Source organism: Sesamum indicum, linkage group LG1, assembly GCF_026168435.1.
Source record: "Sesamum indicum cultivar Baizhima isolate 11 linkage group LG1, ASM2616843v1, whole genome shotgun sequence".
NCBI classification, from domain to species: Eukaryota; Viridiplantae; Streptophyta; class Magnoliopsida; order Lamiales; family Pedaliaceae; genus Sesamum; species Sesamum indicum.
In genome coordinates, this window is record NC_142657.1 from 1,612,749 (window position 1) to 1,624,848 (window position 12,100).

At 37.0% G+C, this 12,100-nt stretch overlaps 2 protein-coding genes across 2 annotated transcripts; both read left to right on the plus strand.

The window, feature by feature from the left end:
* The first annotated feature begins 277 nt into the window (after positions 1 to 277).
* EMF1 (embryonic flower 1 (EMF1)) lies at positions 278 to 6,987 on the plus strand. Its single transcript, XM_011092284.3, has 8 exons — positions 278 to 572; positions 1,541 to 1,718; positions 2,432 to 2,697; positions 2,840 to 2,947; positions 3,118 to 3,225; positions 3,333 to 4,339; positions 5,318 to 6,323; positions 6,417 to 6,987. The coding sequence occupies exons 2-8, from the start codon at positions 1,552 to 1,554 to the stop codon at positions 6,707 to 6,709; spliced, it is 2,955 nt and encodes a 984-aa protein (XP_011090586.2). The 5' UTR covers positions 278 to 572; positions 1,541 to 1,551; the 3' UTR covers positions 6,710 to 6,987.
* A 1,215-nt stretch (positions 6,988 to 8,202) lies between these two features.
* GULLO3 (D-arabinono-1,4-lactone oxidase family protein) lies at positions 8,203 to 11,856 on the plus strand. Its single transcript, XM_011072132.3, has 3 exons — positions 8,203 to 9,051; positions 10,269 to 10,524; positions 10,930 to 11,856. The coding sequence occupies exons 1-3, from the start codon at positions 8,377 to 8,379 to the stop codon at positions 11,754 to 11,756; spliced, it is 1,758 nt and encodes a 585-aa protein (XP_011070434.3). The 5' UTR covers positions 8,203 to 8,376; the 3' UTR covers positions 11,757 to 11,856.
* Positions 11,857 to 12,100: the final 244 nt, after the last annotated feature.

Genomic DNA, 12,100 nt, shown 5'->3' on the forward strand with positions numbered 1-12,100 from the left:
ACCCTTCAAAATCGGTGCGTGGGGGGAACGCACGGACCCTCGTTTGACTAGGGTTTCAGAAAACGTATAGTGGATGGTGATAAGCATCGCACCTCGGTGCCTGGGTGGCGTGATGTGATTGGGTGAGGGCTTTCTCTCTCCTCGGTCTGCATACACATGCATGTATGTATGTATACACGACAAAATGGTATAAATACTCCGTATGTGTCGACAGTAAACTGACATTAAAAATTTAGTAATTTACGCACACAAACACACACACACACACACTATACTCTCTCTCTCTCTCTCTCTCTCAATGCTTTTGTCTTCATTTCATTTTCTTTTTCTCTCTCTGTAAAACATTTTTTCCCTTCTCTCTAGCGAATTTTTCAAACCTAAAAAACTCTAGGGTTCTCTCACATTTCGCGGTCTAATTCCTCCGAGCCGCTCGCGAATCACTTCAAGAAGATCATATAGATGGATTCTCCAGCTTCTCTTCTATCAAATTGCGATTGTTTCTCAGTGAGCCGTGGAGGCATTTTTCTGGGTCAATCAGTGGGGTTTTGATCTGATTTCTCGATCAAATAAAGGTTCGGCCTTTTTTTTTTTTATGTCTTCTACTGTTATCTCTTCTTGATGTTGTTCGTTCGATGTCTGAATCTTCTTCCCTTGTAATCCGTACTTAGGTCTTAGCTGACTTTCAGCTGATTTTTTCCTTATTTATCTGAAGTGGGTTTTTTCATTTAATTTTATTGGTCTATTTATTTTATGTCCTTTTTTGGTTTAGATTTCTTTTGACGTTTTTATCATTTCATGCTACTTTTTTTACTTACTATTTACTGTTTTTGATGCATCGCTCGCTAGTCGGAGTTGGACAAATAATCGTAACGTTTTCGTTAAACCCTAATATAAGTTACTGAAATGAATGCATAAGATTAGTATCGGTAGCTTCATTTTTGTACAATTATCATTGTATGTGAGAGATGGGTTTTGAGTTAATTTTTCAGCCGTTGATGCATCTTTCTTTTCATTGATCTCGTTGAAAGCCAGATTGGCCTTTTTTCCCTAAAGAAACCCTAATTTTGCTTTACCTTATTCTTGTTATTCCTTTTGTGACTCATTTTGCTTTCTGTTCGATGCGTTTACTTATGCTTCAATCGTAACTTATGATATAATCTGAACACTTTAATTGGATACAGCCTTGCATTTGCTGGAATTGCTAATTAGGGTTTCTATACTTTGTTCGGGTAAAGGCCTAAACGCCTGCGCCGCCACTCATTGTTCTTGTCACTTGGCTAGTTGCTAATCGCTTCTCTCTCTCGTTTCATATCATTTCTTCTAGTTTGTGATTAATTTACATTCAGTTCACCTTTTAGATTTTCATTCCTTTTCTTATATCGCATGTGGAGTTAATTTTACTGTTGACTAGCTGTATATGCTGGTGGATCTGTTGCACAGCATTAACAAGATTCGATGTTGTGATTTTAACTCTCTAGAAGCAAGTGCAGGTATTGCATACAATGATTTATATACTAATTGTTATATTGGATGCTTTTAGGTTGTTTTGAAATGGACAAGAGTATTGTGGCTGTGGATGAAAATCATAGGAGAAGTGATTCTCTGGCTTCTGCATCAAAGTCTTTGGGATCACTAGTTCAAATTAACTCAATAGCTATAGATATTAGTTGTGCTATGGAAGAGATTGAGTCACCAGCTCATGAGCATTTCTCAATACGGTAAGCATTAATTTCTTTGCTAGGCTTGAGCCTTGTGCGTTCATTTGCTAGTTCCTTTATCAATAGGCATTGAGGGTTGGCTAATTTGAAAACTTTTTCTGCATGGTGCATGATATTTAAGTGGGAAATTTGTTTCATCAGCACTTATGCATGCCAAATTATAGTCTTTATAAGAGATATACAATATCTTGAAACAATTGTATTGGATTGGTGAGTGCTTGCTGTCACGAAGGATATGCAGGGATTGAGAACTGCAAGGCTACAAAAGATGATACTGTGTGCAGTTGAAATTTTATTGACTTATATATATATATATATATGTATATATATTATATCATTGAAAATATAGACTCTCTTATGTCTGTATAATGAGAATGCGATGCTAAAATCTTGTATGTCTGAGCTCCTTTAGTGTCCCTCAAAGATGTTCGTCTATGTCTCAGTTGTACCTATGTGCTTAAGTTTCCATCTTTTCCACATTAAAGTATTTTGTTCTTCCTGGTCTTTCTAGATATGATGTGACCATGTGTATCACACACGCAGATATGTAGCCTGCTGGGACTGATTTTCTTATTGATTTTTATTCTTGGTGTGTTGATTATTGATTTACATTTTGTTTTCTCGAAAATAGTTTGAAGTAGAAATAGTTATACAGTATTTTTTAGAGCTTTTAGACAATAATAAAAGGGAGAGCATTCAATTTGTGGATGCAGTGGGTTTGTAGCTGGAATGAGGCAAAAAGATAGGAAGATGTGTTCGCTGTTTGCTTCAGAAGGTGATGCTGTGGTGGATAATCTACCTCCATTATCTGTTCCCAGATTCCGATGGTGGCAGTGTACAAACTGTGTCCCAGATATTTCTGCTGAGAGACCCACACCAGAAATGCCACTGAGAGACAGAAGTAATGCTGGTACAAGTTCTTGTCTGAATATTGATGGAGGAAAAGATGGCTTGTTCTCGCATAACATACAAAATACAGGTACATGTTAACATTCGAGATTGTGAGTGCTGTATGTTTTTCAATATTCTGGATACCTACACATGCAGAAATGATGTAACAGCACTGTCTTTTCTAACTTCTTTTGTTTTTCTTTTATGTATTTTCTCGACTATTTTTTCAGGTGATGAGCACAGGTCAAGGGATGCTGGGGATGAGAAAGACAATAGTCCAAGTAATAAAATTATAATTTATAATCCATGGTGCACTGAGGGACATAAAGCTACCACATGTACGTTTTTGTTACATAAGGCAGTTAGGAAGACTTTTTTCAAATTGGTTAACTTTGCATTGTTTTCAAAATACAAATCTTTTCCACAAGTTATTTTTTCAGCTAACTGTGCTATAGCTCAATCATTTTCCTCGTATACTTAGATCTGTGACTTCCAAATATCTGTGCAGCCATCAAAGAGAAAAAAAATGTTGGGGATAATGAAGGTGGAAATCCATGTGAGTGTAGTATAGAAGCTAATCGATTCCAGATTAGAGAGAGACATAATGATACTGCAGGTAATTTGAGTGAGTTTGCAACTTGCTTTGAAATGTTTAGCATGCATAGGTGTAGATAGATGAAAGCATTCACTTTGTGACATGTGCTTCTCATATGGTATATGCAGCTGAGAATCCTTCTGCTAGAGTTGATGAGCCAGAAAATGCTTCATCAGGAAGCGATGGTGCTTTTAGTGCATTACCACATAGGCGAAAACCGAAGTTGCGTTCTCTGGCCGATATAATGGAGGAAGAAAATAATTCAACAAGTGATCATCCTCGAGTGAGATCTACGTCATCCAGTGGTATGCAGGTCAAATCTACTGAGATGGAAGCTGATTTAGATCCTCAGCTTCAGTTTGATGTTCCTGCAGATGTTGCAAAAGGTTCCAAAAGTCCTCAGAGGAAAAGAAAGGCTGCTGCTCTTGAAGAAGACAGAGGACCTTTGGAAATGACTTATGCAATTGGTACAGCTAAAAGATCGAAAGGCCCTATCCCAGAGGCAGAGAAAACATGTAGGAGAGTTGAAATTTCTGATTCAGAATCAGAAAGGGATGTGCCTACACGTTTGGATTTGCGACTTAGTGCAAGGACTCAGCAGATCAAGCCCAGGAAACAAAAAGCTCTTGATATGAGCAGAAAGACGAGGCAGAACAATGTTGACAACAGAACAGTCACAATGAGAGAGGTGCCCAAGATAAATTCTGGTCACTCTGCTACACAGAAACATGCCATTGCTGCCGAGACTGGTTTGGGTAGTACGGTACATGTTCCTTCCACTCTGGGAGGAGAAACGGGACCATATTTCGGGAGCTTCCTATCTGGACAACAAATGGATAGACTCTCCAATCTGTCAAAGAGTAAGAGACCTGAAGTGGAAGCTGATCATAGTCCTTTAATGCCTCCAAGCAAGAACATCTTGGGAGATTGCAATATCCAAGGAAAAGTGGCTCTAGACCTTTCACTCAGCAGCTACATGGGAGCTGAAATAAACTCCAACCACCAAGTATCTTTTAGACAACCTAGGGGCATTCCAGATCTCAATGAGTCATTTACAGAAAAAACATCTATAGCGCAAGGGAAGCAATTGCCAACTCTTCCTGAGAACAGGAGTTTGACTCTGCACAAAAATATGGTATGCTAGGTTCACTTGTTCATAAATTGCTTGATTATTATGCTGTTTAGTTACTTAAATGTGGATGATTCAGTCTTATGTGTCGAAACTGATTGGTAAAGTGGTGTGGACAATTGATATTTGAGGTGTCAAATAAAGCATGAACTTTTCAGTGAGATCCCAATTACTGAGCTAGCTGTAAAGCTTGGTAATAATTCATGGTTTCTCCTTAGTTTGAAAAATATACATCTGCAACTTGTATATTTCTTGTTGAAGCTGATGTTTAACAATGGATACTTTGTTTTCTGTAAGCTTACATGTGCATCAAGAACCATTTTAAATCTTTTTTGAATAAATTAGAGTATTGCATCGACTAGACCAATGTAATTGCCTGATTATGAGGATTTGACTTGAAACTAGGTATAAGATCACCAATGTTAGCTTCTTATTTCTTTTCATGATATGGAAACTTGACTTGACCAAAAAATTCCTCCAATAACTTGAATCTGGGTTTGGTTTGCTTTAATTGAATGGGGATGGTAGCTTCTTGACTTCTGGTTGAGGTTCAACCTTGTGGTGCCAATTTAATCACTTAATCATACATAACCATGTTGTTTAGCTTTGTTAACAATTCTTCTTCAATTGCAATCACATTGACGGAGATATGATTTGCATATCATGCTGATTTTCATAAGTATATTTTCAAGGTAATATGAAGGAGTCACAAACATGTTCTCATCTTTAAGTACTTCTCTAATAGTTCTTTGTTTCCCATCTTGATTGACCGACGGACCTCAAAAGTACAAAATAAAGAAGAAAAATAAAAACAAAAACAAAAAATAAATAGGTTCACTTTTAATCACTTTGTTTAATCCTGATTTGTACCCTATGAATGCATGTTCTAGTGGCAGATAATACTTTTCCTTAGTTTTGGTGTTTTATGTTAATTGTTTTCATTTCTTTGGTGTTACTAACTGGAATTTCTGTTAATTATTCCAGGAAATGTCTGCGTCTTGCAGTAAAGAGATGGCTAGAGAAGGCAAGAGACAATTGGGAGTCTCTGAGCCGCAAGTTGTCCAAAACATGGACAATAACTTAGAACCTGGAGGAGCTCAAGATGATATACCCATGGAAATAGTCGAGCTTTTGGCCAAGAATCAACGTGAAAGGGCCCTTGGAAATCCGAGGAAGCATCTCCTGCCCGAGGAGATTAATAATTCTATTAGAGGGTCTCCTGCTGTCTATGTGGACGGACGCCCTGGCATGACAAATTTTCCTTTCACCAACACAAGAAGTGGTGTAACTGTTGGTAGTGGCAAAACGGGAGTCGGGCAGGGAGTCCTAAATTTCCACCAGGTAAAAAATTGTCAGTTGGATATGGGCCATCTGGACGAGAGCCAATTCAGACTTTTCAGCTCATTTACGTCGAGCCAACAGAGGAAAACACAGTACTCAGCCACAAATTCGATCGTCTCAGGGCCAAGGCCTAGTGAAGGAGCAGATCTGTTATGGCCTCCAAGGCGAAAAAATGTTCCCTTTCATCTGAGCATTAACCAGAACCATTCCATTCAGCCTAATGGCTTGGGCTTGCATCCATTCTCAGACCAACGCTACAAGGGAAAAACCATCACTGATACAAAGGTTGACGGCAAAAAATCTTTACGTGATCAATCTTCAGTCAAAGAGGGGAGAATTGGGTCCAACCCCAAGTCTGTCGGATCTTTAGATGCTTATTCCAATGATACAATTCCAGCAATGCAGTTGCTGTCTTTGATGGACCGGGGAATTGTATCCGGCTCTTCATTCAAAGTGGGCCCAAATGGCTTTCTCGATAAGACCTTCTCTCCCTGCAACCACCACCCACGGCTGAACCGAAATGAAAACCAGAACGACCAGTTCATTGGTGCATCATTCTTTTCACAAAGTAGCCATACTAAAGACTTCCCTGGTTTGCTCAATGGTGTTTGCTTTTCTGGTGAAAGCTTGAAGAAATCTTATTTACAAGGTAAATGTTAACTTGCTGAAAGGTTGATGTTATTCATTGCATGTTTTTCTTTATTGCTGTATTATATATTCTGAGATGATGCTTTCTTCATAGGTCAAATGCATCCAGAGCAGGGGAACTCAAAAGCCGTCAACTTGGAGGGCCCCAGTAATCTTGTAACTCGGCCATCAAGGGGTAATCAATCATTGGGTGTTTGCACTCTCAACCGAAACCCTGCTGATTTCAGCATTCCTGACGCAAGAAACGAGTTTACTATAAGTGCAAAAGATTTGAAATCTAGGAGGAGGAATGCTTTGAAAGAAAGATCTCACCTTGTGAACATGGAGAGCCAGAAGAGACAAAGGGCGAGAAAAGATGCCTCGGGCAAAGAGTGTCCAAGAAAATAGTCGACTTTTCCTTTGAGCTTATGAGTTGTTTCTTATCTGCATCTTCCACCTCATTTGCTCGTCTCCTAATTTAAAACGTTCTGTCTGGTTTTTATGCTTTGAGGGTGGATGATCGAGGGCAACATTCATCTTTTTCTTTGTACCGGGATTTCTTTTAGCTGATTTATTTTCAGGATTTCTTAATATATGTACACAAACTCAGATCACATGTGGGATTTGCAATTATCATTTATGTTGAGATTAATGATATGTGGAAATAACTACAAAGTTGATCTGGAGCCTATGGAATGGCATATGTATGTTTTAGTCTCACTTATTTGCAGCCAGCCGGTTTATAATAATTTGAAGAGTAACTTCAAGGGCGTTTTTGTACTTGCACACTTCTCCAGCATGAGTGTCGTCTATTTCGACCGAACCAACCAGGAATGTGTTTATGATTAGGACAAATTTGAAGGCGGGCCAGTGTACATGTGGATATAATTTAATCCTAATGTGGCTGTAGTTATTTCTAAACTTCCATTACAGTAACATGATTCTGCCTCCTTCCTATTCTACTGAGAAGAGGAAAATGATGAGATGTGCTCTGTTGTTGGATTTGGATTTGATGCAGACATTATAAGTACGTATCAAGAATTTTTGGATATGCCCACAACTAGCTACTTCATACAGTCGCACCATGTAATGAATCTTGAAATGACTTTAATCTTATTAGCTACCAACAAACCCTATTGAGTGTGTATCAGTCTCTCTATTTTTGTAATAATGATTTTCTCTACTAGCTACTATTTTTTGATATTTGTACATCTAACTGTTTTCATCGGAATAAAAATAAAGAAATTTCTTGTGATATTTATGTTGGTAATTCATATCAATTCTAATATTTAAATTAAAACTTTGTAATTATTTTGTTGAGCTTAATTTATTATGTTGTCGGGGTGAATTTGGAGGTATGTATACATATATGTTATTTGTACATTGTGATGCTATGTCTGTCTGTACTAAATATATATATATATATATATATATATTATTAAATAGATATGGACCACTTTCAGTCCCCCAAGCAAGAACCCTATATTAATACATATACCTTCCTTAAAAATGCTTGCCTTTATTTGCAATTTATAATATACACATCATTAAATTCTCTCCCTCTCTCTCTCTCAACGACTAACATATAAAAAAGGTCCAATCTTAATATCCAATCCAAGTTATCCATTCTCTGTCTTCCCTTCAAAGCACAATCCGTATTTTCTTCAACAATTTTTTTTGACGTAAATCGTGTTTTATTGAATTTGAATAAATTATATAATAAATATAATATATTTGTCGTGTGATTGATATATAATTCAGGTTAAGTGATCAATCACATAAAAAGAGTATTACATTTGTTTTATAATTAATTTGATTCAATCAAACCTAATTTGATTCAATCAAACCTAATTTGAATAACAATATTTATCTAAAAGATAAAAAGAACTGATTTTTTAACTTTTTTTACATAATTGCATATCTTTTACAAAGAATAAAATGTCACTATTAAACTATTTGATCGTGAGTTGAGCACCATCCTTCCTTCACGAACGTAAATTCGACTCGAAAGCTCTATACCTAGAAAACCAGAAATATCACCTCCATCTGTTTTGCAGTAAATCCAAACAATCTCGATGGCAAACTATTTGCGACGGATTTGCCACGGTTTAATCTTTCTCATATGGGGTTCAGCTCTCCTCATACGCGCCATGCCACCACCAAATCCGATCCAGTGCAGCCAAACCGGCTGCAAGCTCTACAACTCCTACGGCGTCTGGGGCGACCGGAAAGACTGCCCCGTGCAGGCCGTCGTCTACCCAACCACCGAGGAGGAGCTCCGATCAGCCGTAGCCAATGCCAACAAGAACCACCTCAAAGTAAAAGTCGTGTCCAGATTCTCACACACTATACCTAAACTCGCCTGCCCCACGAATCAAAGTCGTGCGATCCTAATAAGCACGGAGAAGTACAACACGAGTATAGACGTCGACGTGCCGAGTATGACTGTGACGGCGGATGCCGGAGTCGGGCTCCGGGCCCTGATTGATAGGGTGGAGGCGGAGGGGCTGAGCCTGGTGGCGGCGCCGTACTGGGAGGGTGTTAGTGTAGGAGGGGTGATAAGCACCGGCGCCCACGGCAGCTCGTGGCGGGGCAGAGGGGGAGCTGTTCATGATCATGTGGTCGGGATTAGATTGATCGTTCCTGCTAAAGAATCAGAGGGTTTTGCGAGAATTTTAGACTTGAGGAGCGATGATCCTCTTCTTAATGCTGCAAAAGTGTCTCTGGGAATGCTCGGAGTCATTTCTAAGGTCAGTTTATATATATACTTAGGCCACGTCCTTCATATAATAAATAATTATTTATGTTTTAAAAGATATTACAAATAAGTATAAAAAATAATTATTTGTGTTTTAAATTAAATATATTATAAATAAAAATAAAATATATAAATCAACACATTATATTTAAAAATAAATTAATTTAGCGATATTAACGATAAAAAAAATTGATATTGCTGCTTTATATATTGTTGTTTGTAAGTGAAATTTTCATATTAGTATAGTTAGATAGTCATAGATATATAGATTAAAAGAAGAATTTGAGTAGAGGTGGTTGAAAATAAATTCGGACATTTTTGGTAATTTAAAAAATCGGTATTGCAGTGTAAGTAACCATTGCTTATAAGTGAAAATAGAGTTTACTTTATATATATTTGTAAATCAAATATTTTTTATCCAAATCAAGTTCAGTTGAACCAAAGTACAAGAGTGATACGCTTGTCATGTCATTGGTTACTCTCCTTAAACTATACATTACACAATAAGTGTATTGCACTTGCCATGTAATTGATTCAGATTCGACTAAATCGATTTTCGATTAGAATTTTCCAAATTGGAATCTTGCTTGTGAATGTTAGAAATTAATCATAATATACTTGGATCGATGAACTTGAAATTATGGATATCAAATATCTAAAAATAATTGGATCATTTCAAATGAAATCTTTTAGCTTTATTTTTTAATTATATTTTATTAAATATTAATAAATTTTAAAAAAGAATTATGTGAAATTATTTGAAATCTTTTTTCAGATCCAAATACATCAATCCAAACAAAGACTATCAAAAAAAAGAGAGAATTTACTATTTGAGAGAAAAATAATGAAAGATATATAGTATAAGATTTTTATTTTAATAAATACAATCTGTTATTATTTATATATTCAAAATTTAAAAAGTAATCAAGTATATATATAAAAATAATTTTAAATAATTAAAGTTTTATTTAAAAGCGAGAAGAATTAACAACAAACTAATATTTTTTTTCATATTATCCACATCATTGATCTAAAATTAATTACCTGAACTCATGAAAACCCTAATTTTGTTTTTTTAAAAATGAGTCATTGTCTAGAAAAATTCGAACATACATGATATACAGTACAATTAAAAATAAACAAATAATAAAAAATAGAAAAAGGAAAATAAATTTGAGAGTGATGATAATTAGATTTAGATGCATGCAGGTGAGATTGATGGTGGAAGGAGGATTCAAGAGGAGCATTACATTAAACTTCACAAAAGATGGAGGGATTGAGGATGAATTCATGGAACATGGCAAGCATTTCGAGTTTGGTGACATTCAGTGGTACCCATCAACACATACAGCAGTCTACAGATACGATCATCGACTTCCAATCAACACCTCCGGAGATGGGGTCTATGATTTTGTCGGATTTCAATCAAATTCTGCCATCATACCCAAATCTGTTAGAGCATCAGGTACCCACCTAAACACATACATACATACATGCATGCAAATTTTATCCTAAGATTATGAAAACTCTGCATCATCCGATTGGATTTTTGTATTACAGTTTCTGTTGCATGCTCTATTTCAGTTTACATATATACATCATGTGTGTAATATTTTGGGATTAAATTTTCTGTTGTAATTTTTATTGCATCTTCTCATATATATACGTTACGTACATAAAATTTTTCATTGAATAAGATTGGTGACGTCATATTTATTACACCCAGTGTGTATATAAGATGAAATAGAAAAAATACAATAAAAAAATTGTATTATAAAATCCAATGTGTAATAGATTTTCCAAAAGTAGAATTAATACAATTAGTATACTCCAAGAAGGAGTTAAAAGTAATCTTCTTCTCCTTACGCAGAAAAATCAGCGGAGGCTGCAAGAAACGCAGACGCGAAATGCCTGCTGGCCTCCTCCTTCTTAGCTTACAAAAAGCTGACAGCCAACGGACTGAAAAACAACCTAATCTTCACAGGCTACCCCGTCATCGGACACCAGGCCAAAATGCAAACCTCAGGCTCATGTCTATACTCGCCCCAAGCAGCCAAAGACGCGGTCTGCCCTTGGGACCCAAGAATCAAAGGTCTCTTCTTCTACGAAACAACAGCCATATTCTCCGCCACCAACTTCGCGGACTTCATACGAGACATCAAGAAACTGCGCGACATCAACCCTAAAAGCTTCTGCGGAGTCGACATCTACAACGGCTTCCTCATCCGTTTCGTCCCCAAGTCCGACGCTTACTTGGGCCAGCCCGAGGACTCAGTCGTCGTCGACTTCAACTACTATCGGGCGGACGAGGGCTGGACGCCGAGGCTGAATCAGGACATCTGGGAAGAAGCTGAGCAGATGGCGTTCTTCAAGTACGGGGCGAGGCCGCATTGGGGTAAGAACAGAAACGTCGCGTTTGTGGGTGTGGAGAAGAAGTACCCGAGTTTCGGGAAGTTCGTGGAGGCGAAGAGGAGGGTGGATCCGGGGAATGTGTTCGGGAGTGAGTGGACGGATGAAATTGTGTTCGGGAGAGGGGTGGTGGATGACGATGGGTGTGCGCTGGAGGGGAGGTGTGTTTGTTCGGAGGACAGGCATTGTAGCCCTGGAAATGGGTATTATTGCACAAGGGGTTTGGTTTACACTGCAGCTCGAGTATGTAGGTATTTGTCTAATTCAAATTTGATCGAATCGAATTAATTATAAAAAAAATTAATGAAATTGAATTTTATCGATTGAATCAATTATATATAAGCTCAATATATTTATTATGAGATTGAAGTACGATTTATGAAAAGTAATCAATTACGTAACAAGTATATCACACTTGCTTTATGATTGATTAATAATTATACAATAAATATGATACACTTATTAGTATTATGTGATTGGTCACTATTCTTCAAGTACATTTACCATATATAATTGGTTCTACTTTGGCCAAATTCAATTTGAATTAAAATTTCTCATTAAATAGTTAACTACTTTGTGTGTTTATGCAAGTGATCGTGCATTATTTATGCTATATATATATATATATAAAG

Excerpts from the sequence above, each read along its gene's own strand:
- EMF1 (XM_011092284.3), top strand. The coding sequence starts at position 1,552 with ATGGACAAGAGTATTGTGGCTGTGGATGAAAATCATAGGAGAAGTGAT. Across the intron at positions 2,948-3,117 it reads GGGACATAAAGCTACCACAT|CCATCAAAGAGAAAAAAAAT; the intron begins GTACGTTTTTGT and ends ATATCTGTGCAG. Across the intron at positions 3,226-3,332 it reads GAGACATAATGATACTGCAG|CTGAGAATCCTTCTGCTAGA; the intron begins GTAATTTGAGTG and ends TGGTATATGCAG.
- GULLO3 (XM_011072132.3), top strand. The coding sequence starts at position 8,377 with ATGGCAAACTATTTGCGACGGATTTGCCACGGTTTAATCTTTCTCATA. Across the intron at positions 9,052-10,268 it reads TGCTCGGAGTCATTTCTAAG|GTGAGATTGATGGTGGAAGG; the intron begins GTCAGTTTATAT and ends AGATGCATGCAG. Across the intron at positions 10,525-10,929 it reads CAAATCTGTTAGAGCATCAG|AAAAATCAGCGGAGGCTGCA; the intron begins GTACCCACCTAA and ends CTCCTTACGCAG.